The sequence below is a fragment of the Gracilinanus agilis genome, chromosome 4 (genome assembly GCF_016433145.1).
Source record: "Gracilinanus agilis isolate LMUSP501 chromosome 4, AgileGrace, whole genome shotgun sequence".
Lineage (NCBI taxonomy): Eukaryota > Metazoa > Chordata > Mammalia > Didelphimorphia > Didelphidae > Gracilinanus > Gracilinanus agilis.
In genome coordinates this window covers 27,665,520-27,678,078 of record NC_058133.1, presented here as the reverse complement: position 1 = coordinate 27,678,078, position 12,559 = coordinate 27,665,520, and the positions used below count along the sequence as shown (strand labels likewise).

General features: G+C 36.8%; 1 protein-coding gene across 1 annotated transcript in view; it reads left to right on the top strand.

Annotated features, from left to right (window-relative positions):
• Positions 1-12,559, top strand: part of RNF11 (ring finger protein 11) — a 70,673-nt gene that overhangs the window by 54,073 nt on the left and 4,041 nt on the right. The window contains exon 2 of the mRNA XM_044676936.1: positions 11,222-11,391. Within this exon, the coding sequence (XP_044532871.1) occupies positions 11,222-11,391 (170 nt within the window). The remainder of the gene's footprint in view (positions 1-11,221; positions 11,392-12,559) is intronic.

Here is a 12,559-nt window from a genome sequence, read left to right as displayed (position 1 = left end):
TATCCTAGGCTTTCTTCTCTTTTCTCATTTTAGGACTTCAACAGCTTCATGGGTGTAATTAGCTCTCTGCAGATAACGTAATGATGTCTCTACCAAGAAACTTTATTACTGTATCACCAAACTTTGTATGGTCAATCACCAATCATTTAGTAATCCTTTACTATGCCCCAGGGATGGTGTGTACTAGATAGAAGTAAATACATTCTTGCCCATGAGGACTTTATATTCATGCAGGATTTGTATGGATTTTTCCATTATGCCCCAGATACTTCTTCATCCTCGAAGAATATTTCAGTCTTAGAACCTCATATATACAAAAGTACCCTCTGCCCATGAACCCCTTCCTCTCATTGGATGGTAGATGACTTCTCCCAGAACTTCTCTTTAAGGAGTACATTCAGGCCAGCCTTTTCTTGATTTCCTATCAGGCTTCATTCTTGGACGTCTTCATCATGCACCAAGTACCTTCTTTCCTCCTCACCACCTTTTTAGCTCCCTTTTATGTGTTGTCTCCCCCATTAGAATATAAGTTCCTTGAGGACAGGGACTGCTTTTATTTTTTATTGTATTTGTATTTCCAGCACATCATGAGGCACAGTTAACTCTTAATAAATGCATATTGACTATCCGTGTGTGTATGTATGTATACATATATGTGTCTATATGTATATATATGTATGTATGTATGTTTACTGAAAGGGGAGGTGAAGGAAAAAACTTGTCACATGGGAGAAACTAAGACTGAGAGAGATTAGATGACTCATTTAGAGTTCCAGAGCTAGTTGGTATCCGAACAAACTCAGATCTTTCTCCAAATCTCAAATACTCTATCAAATCTACTAATTAATTGCCTTACAAATCTAAACTGGAAGGAACTTCAGAGGTCATATAGTACAACCCATTTCTAACTGGTCTGTTTACTTCAAATCTTTCCCCATTCCACTCTATTTTGTACATAGCTGCCAAAGTAATTGTCCTAATGTCTAGATCTAACTATATCTATATAACTATAACTTGCTCAAACTCCAGTGGCTCAGATATAACTTCTCTTGCCCTCCTCCTAACAGATAGGTTTTATTTGACTATGTATGTTCAGCTAAAGACTTTTGCTTTATTTTTTTTCAGTTGGGGAGCAAGGAAAGAGGGGAGAATATCATTCCTTTGCTGTTTAAAGTCTTTCACCACCTGCTTTCACCCTTCCTTTCCAACCGGAATAATTTTTTCCCATTGTTCACTCCCTGGTCCAGTTGAACTACTCAGCTCAAGTGCCATATATGAAATATTTCCCAATCTCTCTCCTCTCCCCCCCAACTACCACCAAAATTATATGAAATTCACTTTGCATATAATTATATGGACTTCTTTCTCCTAATTAAAATGTAAGCTTCTTGAAGGCAAGGATAGTTTCTTTTTTTTTCCCTTACTTTATCCTCAGAGTCCAGCACATTGTAGACATTTAATAAGACCTTGTAGCTTGTTTGTAGAAAACATAGTATGATAGTGGAGCTCTAATTCCTAACTCATTCTACCTTGGGATAGTTAGGAGGGAGTTTTTTATTATATTGAGACAGAATCTTCTTTCTGCAACTTCTTCAATTGTTCCTTGTTCTGTTCTTGGAATCAAACAGAGCCAAGTGGTGGTACTCATTAATATGACAACTATTCATGTACTTGAATTAAGCAACCTGCCAGGTATACTATGCTAAGTACTGAAAAAGTTATCATGGCCCCTAAGGCTTCATCTCAGTTTCTCCATTTAATCATTATATGGCAAGATCTCCTCTTTTTCTCATTGTTCTCCCTCAGCTAAACCACAATATTCTAGACGTGGTCTAAGTAGAGAATAAAATGAGACACTCTCAGTTCCTTCACTTTAGACCAGAGGTTCTTAATCTAGGGCCTATAAACTTTTAAAGGATAACTATTTGGGGACAGCTAGGTGGCTCAGTAGATAGAGATCCAGGACTGGAGAAGGCAGGTCCTGGATTCAGATGAGGCCTCAAACACTTCCTAGCTGTGTAACCTTGGGCAAATCACTTAATCCCTGTTGCTTAGCTCTTACCACTCTTCTGCCTTTGAACTGATAACCAATATTGATTCTATGACAAAAGGTAAGATTTTTAAAAGTAAAAATAACATTCATTATAATTGGTGACTCTTTTGAAGTCCTTTGTATTTTATGCATTTAAAAACATTCTGAATAGCTAATATGGAAATGTTTTGCATGATTGTAAATTTATAATCTGTGTCAAAATGCCTACCATCTCAGAGAGAAAGGGAAGACAAATGAAGGAGAGACATTTTGGAACTCAATTTTTTAGGAAATGAGTGCTAAAAATTGTTTTTACATGTAATTTGGGAGAAATAAATGTTATTAATTTTTAAATCATTCTGAGAAGAGAGCCATAGATCTTATCAGAATGTCAAAAGGACCCATGACATAAAAAAATGGTTAAGAATCCCTATTCTAGCAATCAGATCTGGAAAGAAGAAATATGGAAAGACACTCCTACTCTTTTTGCAGAAATGTTAACAAATGTTGCACATTGCATGTATTGTCAGACTTTTTGATATATTGATCATTTATGTTGATTTTTATCCCCTTTTTTGTCTTAAAAAAAGCACTTTTGTAGATTTGGATAAACTCACTAAAAGAAGGAAACTATGATGGTGTAAAAATATACAGTACATCATTAGAGACTAATTTTTAAAAAGAACTCTCCTTTTCTAGACTTCCAATTTTAGCTTTTGAAGTTTGATTTGCCATCATTTGTAATAAGGCCATTTGATTTGGAGTAGTTTTTGAGCTATTTGCTATCAAATTTGTTTTCTTTTGGGAAGAAGAGGAGGAACTAGATAGATAAATTTGAGGGATTAGAAATTACTTCTTTCCTAAATCCCATTACCAGTGTAACACTTTGGGGTATAGACCAACTTGTAAGTAGAATGAACTACTTAGTCAACATGAGACTAAAAGAAGGGGTAATTAATAGTCAGTACTGAAAGATTATAAGCTAATTAAGAGTTGAGTCTAAAGTAGAAGAAATCAAGTCAAGAGACCAGAGTGTTTGTTTTTGGTAGTGAATGGTCAACTGAGCCTCACAAGTCACAATATATAGATTTTTTTTAATGGGTTTGAGACAAAGAAAGTCTTAAGATAGGAATTCGGTCTTGAAACAAGATAGTGAAAATAGGGCTTCAGAATTGGAAGGGACTATCTTGTCCAGCCTTGCTATTGAAGTTTTATAGTATAATGGAACTGAGTACTGTCCCTAAAGTCAGAAGCCCTGCAGTCTGATTCCACCTCCAGAGCTTGCTGTCTGTAAACTGAAGGAATCATAATAGATCTAGCCTCAGAGGCCCCTTCCAAGTCTGATCTTGTGACCCCTAACTGAGCCAGTATTTGCTCTATGACATCCCAACAAATGGTCATCTGGAACTTATTTTAAAACCTTGAATAAGGGGAACCCATTCTGGGGCAGTGCATTCAGCTTTGGGACATCTCTCAGAGGTCCAGAATTGAGGTCAAGTGGTTAGAAACAGTGCCACCAGAGAGCAGAAATAACAAAATAAAGACTCACTCTCTGTCCTACTGGGACGGAGCCTATTTCCTTCTGGCCTCTTAGACTTTCTCTTGGGTGTGGGTAACTTTGGGCCCACAAATGTTTGGAGGTAGAAGGGTCTGAACACTGGGAAAGAAGGCATCTGAGAGGCTGGTTTTAAACCTGATAGAGCAGAGGAATAGGATCTGGGATTTAAAAAAAATTTTTTTTTATTTTTTAATAATTTTTAATGTAAGTATTTATTTTTTCTCCCTCTCACCTTCCCCCATGAAGTAAGGAGGCCTTGTAATAAATATGCATAGTCAGATAAAACAAATTCCTACATTGGCTGAACAAATTATGGTATATGAATGTTTGTTGTTGAGTTTTTCGGTCATATCTAACTCTTCATGACCCATTTGGGGTTTTCTTGGAAAAGATACAAGAGGGCTTGCATTTCTGTCTCCAGCTCGTTTTACAGATGAGGAGCTAAGGCAACTAGGGTTAAATGACTCACCCAGGATCATACAGCCAGAAAGTGTTCAATGCCAGTTTTGAACTCCAGGAAAAATAACAAAAGAAATGGTTTCAGAGAAACTTGGGCAGACTTGCTTGAACAGAGTGAAATAAGCAGAACCAGGAGAACAATTTATACAGTAACAACCATCATCTCTTTCTAAAAAGTCTCATAAACAATGAATTGTGTGACTTTCGAGTCACATTAAAATTGGAAGGAACAGGCATGTCAATTGTACGGTTTTTTAAAAAATTTCTTTGAGGGGCAGCTAGGTGGCTCAGTGGATCGAGAGCCAGAACCAGAGACAAGAGGTTGTGGGTTCAAATATGGCCTTAGGCACTTCCTAGTTGTGTGACCCCCATGGCAAATCATTTAACCTCCATCACCTAGCTCTTATCACTCTTCTGCCTTGGAACCAGTACTCAGTATTGATTCCAAGAGGAAGGTAATCCAAGATTTAAAAAAAATTTTTTTTCCTTTGAAATAAAAAATGTTCAGGCTGCTGTTTCCATTTCTTTCCCCTTATAGATTTAAAAAAAAAAAAGGCACAATATCTATCAATGCTGCTTCATCTTTGAGAGTATTCTTAAGTCATTCTAATGTAAGACATTTGTTAATTTAGTGATTATTTTTAGATGATGAAATTCAGTAGAATATAAACTCTGTTAAGTACAGGATCTATATTATTTCTTTGGCATGTAGTGTGTGCTTCTTAAATGCCTGTTTGAATTAATCATTTCATTTATTTGGATATACTACTCAGTGATACACATTGCAACTAGTGTGGCTCTTCCTCCCCTCAACCCCTAGAGGACATGCTGTGAATTCTGCTGTGGACTTTACTCATGGATTACTAGGGAAGCAGGCAGGCCGTCCCCCAATTCTTCCTCACACTTGTTACATGGCCCACCCACCTTCTTTCCAGTTCTACCTCTTCTCCATAGGATTTCCTTTACATGCTTCTTTTGGATAAACCTTACATGGCATACATGCTTCCCATCTACCTTTTCAATGCCCTTTGAATGACCCTCAGCCTTAATTTTTTGGAGTCTTTGCTGTGCCATGACTCACACCAAAGAGCATCATTGTAAAATGGTGATTGGTTTTGTTGTTGTTGCTGTTGTTTTTATAAACATATCCTGTTTCAGGAACAAATTTGGAATCATTTAAAGCTTGATTCAGCCAGCAATAATGTTCACCCCAACAGTAATCGCTAGCATTTACTTATATAACACTTAAAGGTTTGGACATGTTCTCATTTGACTCTCATAACAAACATGAGGTAGCTGTTAGTATTATCTTCATTTTACAGATGAGGAAACAGAGATTGGTAGAGGCCAAGTGACTTGACCAGGATCCACAACCAAGACAGGCCTGACACAGGATTCAAACTCAGTTTTCCTTACTGCAGTCTGTCACTCTACATCAGGGGTTGGCAACCTTTTTGGCTGTAAGAGCCACAAACGCCACATTTTTAAAATGTAGTTTCATGAGAGCCGTACAGTGCTTACAGTGCGGCTCCTGTAACAGTGCCTGAAAAAAAATGGACTTTATGGCTCCTGCAGAAAGAGCCATATCTGGCCCTCAAAAGAGCCAGATATGGCTCGAGAGCCATACGTTGCCGACCCCTTCTCTATACACTGTGCCATCTAGATACCTATAGCTAGCTTCTGTAGCACTTTGCCATCTGGAAAGTCCCTCTTTAATTTATAACTCTGCAGGCTTCTCACAACCATCTGAAACCTCAACCTCTAGTCATGGGGACCAAAATGTTTTTATAAGAAAAGAGGAATGAATAGAAATTTATTGATTAGGCTAGCTGCACTCTTTGTAGTGGCAAAAAATTGGAAAATGAGGAGCTGTCCCTCAATTGGGGAATGGCTAAACAAATTGTGGTATCTGTTGGTGATGGAATACTACTGTGCTCAAAGGAATAATGAACTGGAGGAATTCCATGCGAACTGGAACGACCTCCAGGAATTGATACAGAGTGAAAGGAGCAGAACCAGGAGAACCTTATACACAGAGACAGATACATTGTGGTACAATTGAATATAATGGACTTCTTTACTAGCAATGCAATAATTTAGGACAATTCTGAGGGATGTATGAGAAAGAACGCTATTCACATCCAGAGAAAGAACTGTGGGAGCAGAAACACAGAAGAAAAACAACTGCTTGATCACATGGGTCGATGGGGGTATGACTGGGGATACAAACTCTAAGTGATCACCCTAGTGTAAATATTAATAATATGGAAATAGATCTTTATCAATGACACATGTAAAACCCAGTGGAATTTCTCATTGGCTATGGGAGGGGTTTGGAGGAAGGGAGGGAAAGTACATGAATCATGTAACCATGAAAAGATATTCTAAATTAATTAAATACAATTTTTGAATTAAAAAATTGTTTGGAAGATAATTTGGAGGAGAGTTCAGGCTCCATATTGAACCAGTTGAATTCTAAACACCATGCACCTCTGATATTTTTTATGCTGCTTCATATGTGCAAATCACCATTCTGTAGTACATGATCTGCAAGTTTGATTCCTTATAGGTTATGGCATTCATAGCCACATAGCCATTATTTATAGCATTAATGGGAGAAAATAATATTAAAAGACATGGTGTTATTTCAGGGAAAGTTAAAGGTCATGAAAAACACTTTAACTAGTTTGATAGGTATGGCACTGAATAAGTAGATTAATTTGGATAGGATTGTCTTTTTTATTATATTAGCATTTCCTACCCAGAAGCAATTAATATTTTTCCAATATGTTTAGATCTAGTTTTAATTGTGTGAAAAGTGTTTTGTAGTTATGTTCATATAATTCCTATGCTTGTCTTGGCAGATAGATTCCTAAATATTTTATATTGTCTAGGGTGATTTTAAATGGTATTTCTCTTTCTAACTCCTGTTGAGTTTTGTTGGAAATATATAGAAATGCTGATGATTTATATTGGTTCATTTTGTACTCTGCAACTTTACTAAAGTTGTTGATTTTTCCACTAGCCTTTTAGTTAATTTTCTGGGGTTCTTTAAGTGTATACCAGCATATCATCTGCAAAGAGTGATAGTTTAGTCTCATTGTCTACTTTAATCCCTTCAATTTCTTTTTCTTCTCTAATTGCTACTGCTAGCCTTTCTAGTACAATATTGAATAAAAGAGGTGATAATGGGCATACTTGCTTCATTCCTGATCTTATTGGGAAGGCTTTTAACTTGTCCCTTTTGCAGATGATACTTGCTGATGGTTTTAAATATATACTGTTTATTATTTTGAGGAGAGACCCTTTTATTTCTATACTTTTTAGTGTTTTCAATAGGAATGGATGTTGTATTTTGTCAAAGGCTTTTTCTGCATCTATTGAGATAATCATGTGATTTCTGTTGGTTTGGTTTTTGATGTGGTCAGTTATGTGGATGGTTTTCCTAATATTAAACCATCTTTGCATTCCTGTTATAAACCCAACCTGATCATAGTGAATAATCCTTGTGATCACTTGCTGGAATCTTTTTGCTAGTATTCTATTTAAGCTTTTTGCATCTATGTTCATTAAGGAGATTGGTCTGTGGTTTTCTCTGGGGTTTTTTTTGTTTTTGTTTTTGTTTTTGTTTTTTTGGTCTGCCTGGCTTTGGAATCAGTACCATATTTGTGTCTTAAAAGGAATTTGGTGAAACTCCTTTGCTTATTTTGTCAAATAATTTGTATAGTGTTGAGATTAGTTGTTATTTAAATGTTTGATAGAATTCACTTGTGAATCCATCTGGCCCTGGGGTTTTTTTCTTAGAGAGTTCCTTGATGGCTTTTTCAATGTCTTTTTCTGAGATGGGATTGTTTAAGAATTCTGGTAATACTTCTTTTTGTGATGGCAAAGAATTGGAAACTGAGCAAAATGTCTTATCAATTGGGGAATGGCTAAACAGGTGATGGTATCTTATAGTAAATGAATGCAATTGTACCGTAAGAAATGACAAACAGAACAATTTCAGAAAAACCTGGAAGGATTTATATGTTGAAAAAATGTTGTATACCATCATAAAAAGAACTGATAGAATCTGAATGCAGATTGAAGCATACCATTTTCACTTTATTTGGTTTATGAGTATTTTCTTATGTGTGTGATATGTCTTCTTTCACATGATGAATATGAAAAAACGTATTGCATGATAGCACAGATATAACTATGTCATATTGCTTGCTGCCGAGAGAAGGGAGAAAAGAATTTGCATCTCAAGATGTCAGAAAACAAATGTTAACTGTGGAGGGGATCCTTTATTTCATTAAATATTCATTTTCCCCCTTGAAGAATTATGTTCAGTTTTGCTGGGTAAGGGATTCTATGTTATAATCCCTGCTCCTTTACCTTCCAGAATATTATATTCCCAGGCCCTCTGGTTCCTTTAAACATGGAAGGTAATAAATTTTGTATGATTGTGACTATGGCTACACAATGTTTTAATTGTTTCTTTCTAACTGAAGTATATGCTCTTTGATCTTGGAAGCTCTGGAATTTGTCTATAATCCTGGGAGCTTTCATTTTGGTTGGAATCTCTTTCAGGAGATGATTTCTGTTTTACCCTCTCAATCTGAGATTTCAGGGCAGTTTTCCTTGATAATTCCTTGAAATATGATATTTAGGTCTTTTCTTTATTCATGGATTTCAAGTAGTCCAATATTTCTTAAATTATCTCTTCATCTATTTTCTAGGCCAGTGTTGTTCTGATGAGATATTTTACATTTTCTTCTATTCTTTATTCTTTTGACTTTGTTGTATTGTTTCCTTTTTTTTTTTTTAAGAACCCTTACCTTCTGTCTTGGAATCAATACTGTGTATTGGTTCCAAGGCAGAAGAGTGGTAAGGGCTAGGCAATGGGGGTCAAGTAACTTGCCCAGGGTCACACAGCTAGGAAGTGTCTAAGGTGAGATTTGAACCCAGGACCTCCCATCTCTGGGCCTCGTTCTCAATCCACTGAGCCACCTAGCTTCCCCCTCTTGTATTGTTTCTTGATGTCTCATGGAGTCATTAGCTTCCACTTGCCCAATTCTAATTTTTTAGGAATTATTTTCTTCATTGAATTTTTGTGCATCTTTTACCATAGGCTAATTCTGGATTTTATTATCATTATTTTTTTAATTCTGGATTTTAAAGTGTTGTTTTCATCAGTTTGTTGTTGTTTTGCACCTCATTTACCAGGTTGTTGATTCTTTTTTCATTTTACCTCTTCCAAGAATTCTTGTTGGACTTGAGTCCAATTAGCATTTTATTTTGAGGCTTTGTAGCTGTTTTTGCCTTATCTTTTTCTGAGTTTATACCCTGGTCTTCACTGCCACTGTAATAGCATTTTATGGTCAAATACTTTGTTGTTTGCTTATTTTCCAGCCTATTTATAACTACATTTTATGGTAAAGTTGGGCCCTGTCTACCTTGATGTGGTGAGTCATTGTCTCAAGCTTCAGACTTTCTTGTGTGGCTGTTTTCAGAGCCAGTTCTGAGGGTCTGCAAATTTTTGGTGCCTCCAAGATGGTGCAGTCTTGGGAAAGGTATAATCATTGTTCTCTTGGTCAATTCTCTGGTCTTTACCCAGAGCTCCTGATCCCCTGTAGATGCAAGTGCTAGTACTTTCTTGGCCTTGAAACTGGAACCAAGGCTCCTTCTTTTTGATTGATCACCAGCACTTCTTTCTGCCCTGGAACTGCAGCCCAGAATTGTGTATAAGCAATAGAGCTTATACTGCCATTCAGTAGCAGTTGTACCTAGTACCAGCAAGAGTTCCCCATCATTTCTTTTTGATCAGTTGTCCAACCCCCAAAGCTGTTGTAGCCACTATTGCTTTCTCTTTTGGGGGGGGGGCGCTCCAGACAGCCATCCACTCTGGGGTCACAAACTTCTACTGACTTCCTAAGTATTCTTCCAGAAAAATGGCTCTGCTGCCCCAAAATTTTAGTTGAGGCCTTATTTTGATATTGTTTTTGAAGGGGAATGTTGAGAGGGTTCAACTGAGCCACCACTAATCCACCATTTTTAAAGGCAACTTTTCCTGCTTTATGCTTTGCAAAGAACCTTCTAGGTTGTCTCATTTGATCTGTTCAAGTGTTTGAAACAGAATTTGAACTCCTGATTTGATCTTCCTCACTCTGAGGTCTATACTTTCTCCACTGGGCCACCTAAATTTAGCAAAGCATTTAGAAAAATCTTACACTATTGTGGCTATGATAAAGCAGTGTAAGCTAGACAAATAAGACAGTGAGGTGGATTGAGAGCTTGTTAAATGGCTAGATGCCAAAGATTTTTCATTACTTGTATAGTATTAACTTGAAAGGAATCTTTAGAGCTAAAGTGCCTTAGAGGTCTATGTTTGGCTCCATAAGTACTTTCTAATAATTAACCTATCCCAAAATGGACTGTACTTCCTTAGGAAATGATGAATCTTCTTCCTGTTTGAAGTAGAACACCTCCTTTAAGATGTTGGCCAAACAATTACTGTTCAGGTGGAGCAAGACTTCTGGACAGCCAGGGCCTGGAGGCAAAGGGTTGGGAAGATGGGACCTCTTCTACCCCTTTGTACACTTGCAGCCTACTCTACACGTATAACTTTCTGTTGCCTTTTAAACATTTTCATTTTAAAAAACACTGTATACAACAAAGATTAGAAACTTTATGTGCAGGCCCCCCTTTTTTTTTGTTTGTAGTTTGAAATATCCATGCTTTTCCTATTGTCTTTTTAGTTCAGAATTGTAAACTCTTCTGAGGGGACTATGTCTCATTTGTCCACAAGTAACATCACTGGAAGGAATTTGGTGGAGAGATGATGGGCTTTTGCAATTTTGATCACTTGAGAATTTGTGAAATAGTAAATTAACTTAATGGAATGCAGATGTGTTAATTAGTTATATATAAGCTGTAGGTACCAATTTGTTTTTGCCATTGATTTATTTGAGCACAAGAAATTAATATTTAAGTTAAATAAATGGTACTCATAGGGAACTACTTAAGTAAAAATCTTGGACATTTTGTATTAGGAGTTTGTTTTGTGGCTTCATAAGTAAGTCTGAAATCTAACCAGGGAATTATTTCCTGACTTTCAGGTTTAGTTGCAGGGGAAGAGTAATGCATCAGCAAAAATAATGACTAGTCTTTTTCCTCTTTAAATTCAGGAACAAGTCCCTGTCCCAGTTTATCATCCAACTCCGAGCCAAACTCGGCTGGCAACACAGCTGACTGAAGAAGAGCAAATCAGGATAGCCCAGAGGATAGGCCTGATCCAGCATCTGCCGAAAGGAGTTTATGATCCTGGAAGAGACGGGTCAGAAAAAAAGATCCGGGAGTGAGTTGTTGTTTTGTTCTTCTAATCTGTATAAATGGGAAGGCTTTCATTTCAGCTCTTGCTTTCCAGTAATAGTTTTCCCTACTGTGCAGTTTTCACATGTTCTGGAAAGCCAGGTGTGGATTGTGATATGTGACACTAAAAGATATTTCATGTGTAAGGGTATGTGTATTGAACTATTAACACTTTTTATAATAATAACTGAAATTTATGTAGCATTTTATATACATCCCATTTGAACCTTGAAACAACCCCACTGGCTATCCATGGGTATTATCTCCACTTTTCAGGTAAGAACACTAAGGCTCAGAAAGCTGCAGTCTTGACCTTGATCAAAGAGCTAGTAAGTATTAGAAGTTGGATTTGAACTCAGGTCTTTCTGCTACCTGATCCAATACTATCTATTATGGCATACTGGCCTCACAAACCTTGTCTTTGTAAAGATAGGGCTAAAAGAAGCTTTCCATCTCCCATCCTTCTGCCTTTGCTTTGGTTGTCCCCCTACCTAAATTGTGCTTCTTTCTCATCCTGTCAAAGAACCATCTACCTTCTAATAGCCTCCTTCCCCTTTTATTCTGTTGATAAGGAGATACACATATAGATATTGCGAGAGTGTTCAAATGCTCATGAGCGCGCGCACACACACACACACACACACTTTCTTCTGTAAGGCCCTTTAGAATTAGGGATTATTTCATTCTATATATTTGTATACGCGGTGCCCAGTACAGTGCCTAGTACATAGTAGTTATTTAATAAATGCTTGTTGATAAGTTGAACTTTAAGTAAGAAATTACTATGTAGACACTGTCCTTTATTAGTTGCTTTTCTCCATTACTATGGGAGAGTTGGCAACTAGAGCTCTTGTGGAAGAAATGAGAATGATAGTATTGTCAGGGGGAAAAGGTAACTCCCTTGTTTTCAGGTTAAGAAATGGAATGGAGACCTGCCATATCAGCAGTCCTGTAAAAGAAGAAAGCTTTCTACATGAGAGACCTTCAACTCAGAGAACTTTTATCTGATATTTTTAATGACAGAAAAATGTGTAGATGGAGATAAATCACTAAAGGACTATATTTGCTGGGTTTTTTGTTCTCAAGATTAATTTAAAAATACAACTACCACACATATTTTAAAATTCTTGCTATAAACTAGGAGTCCCTAATAA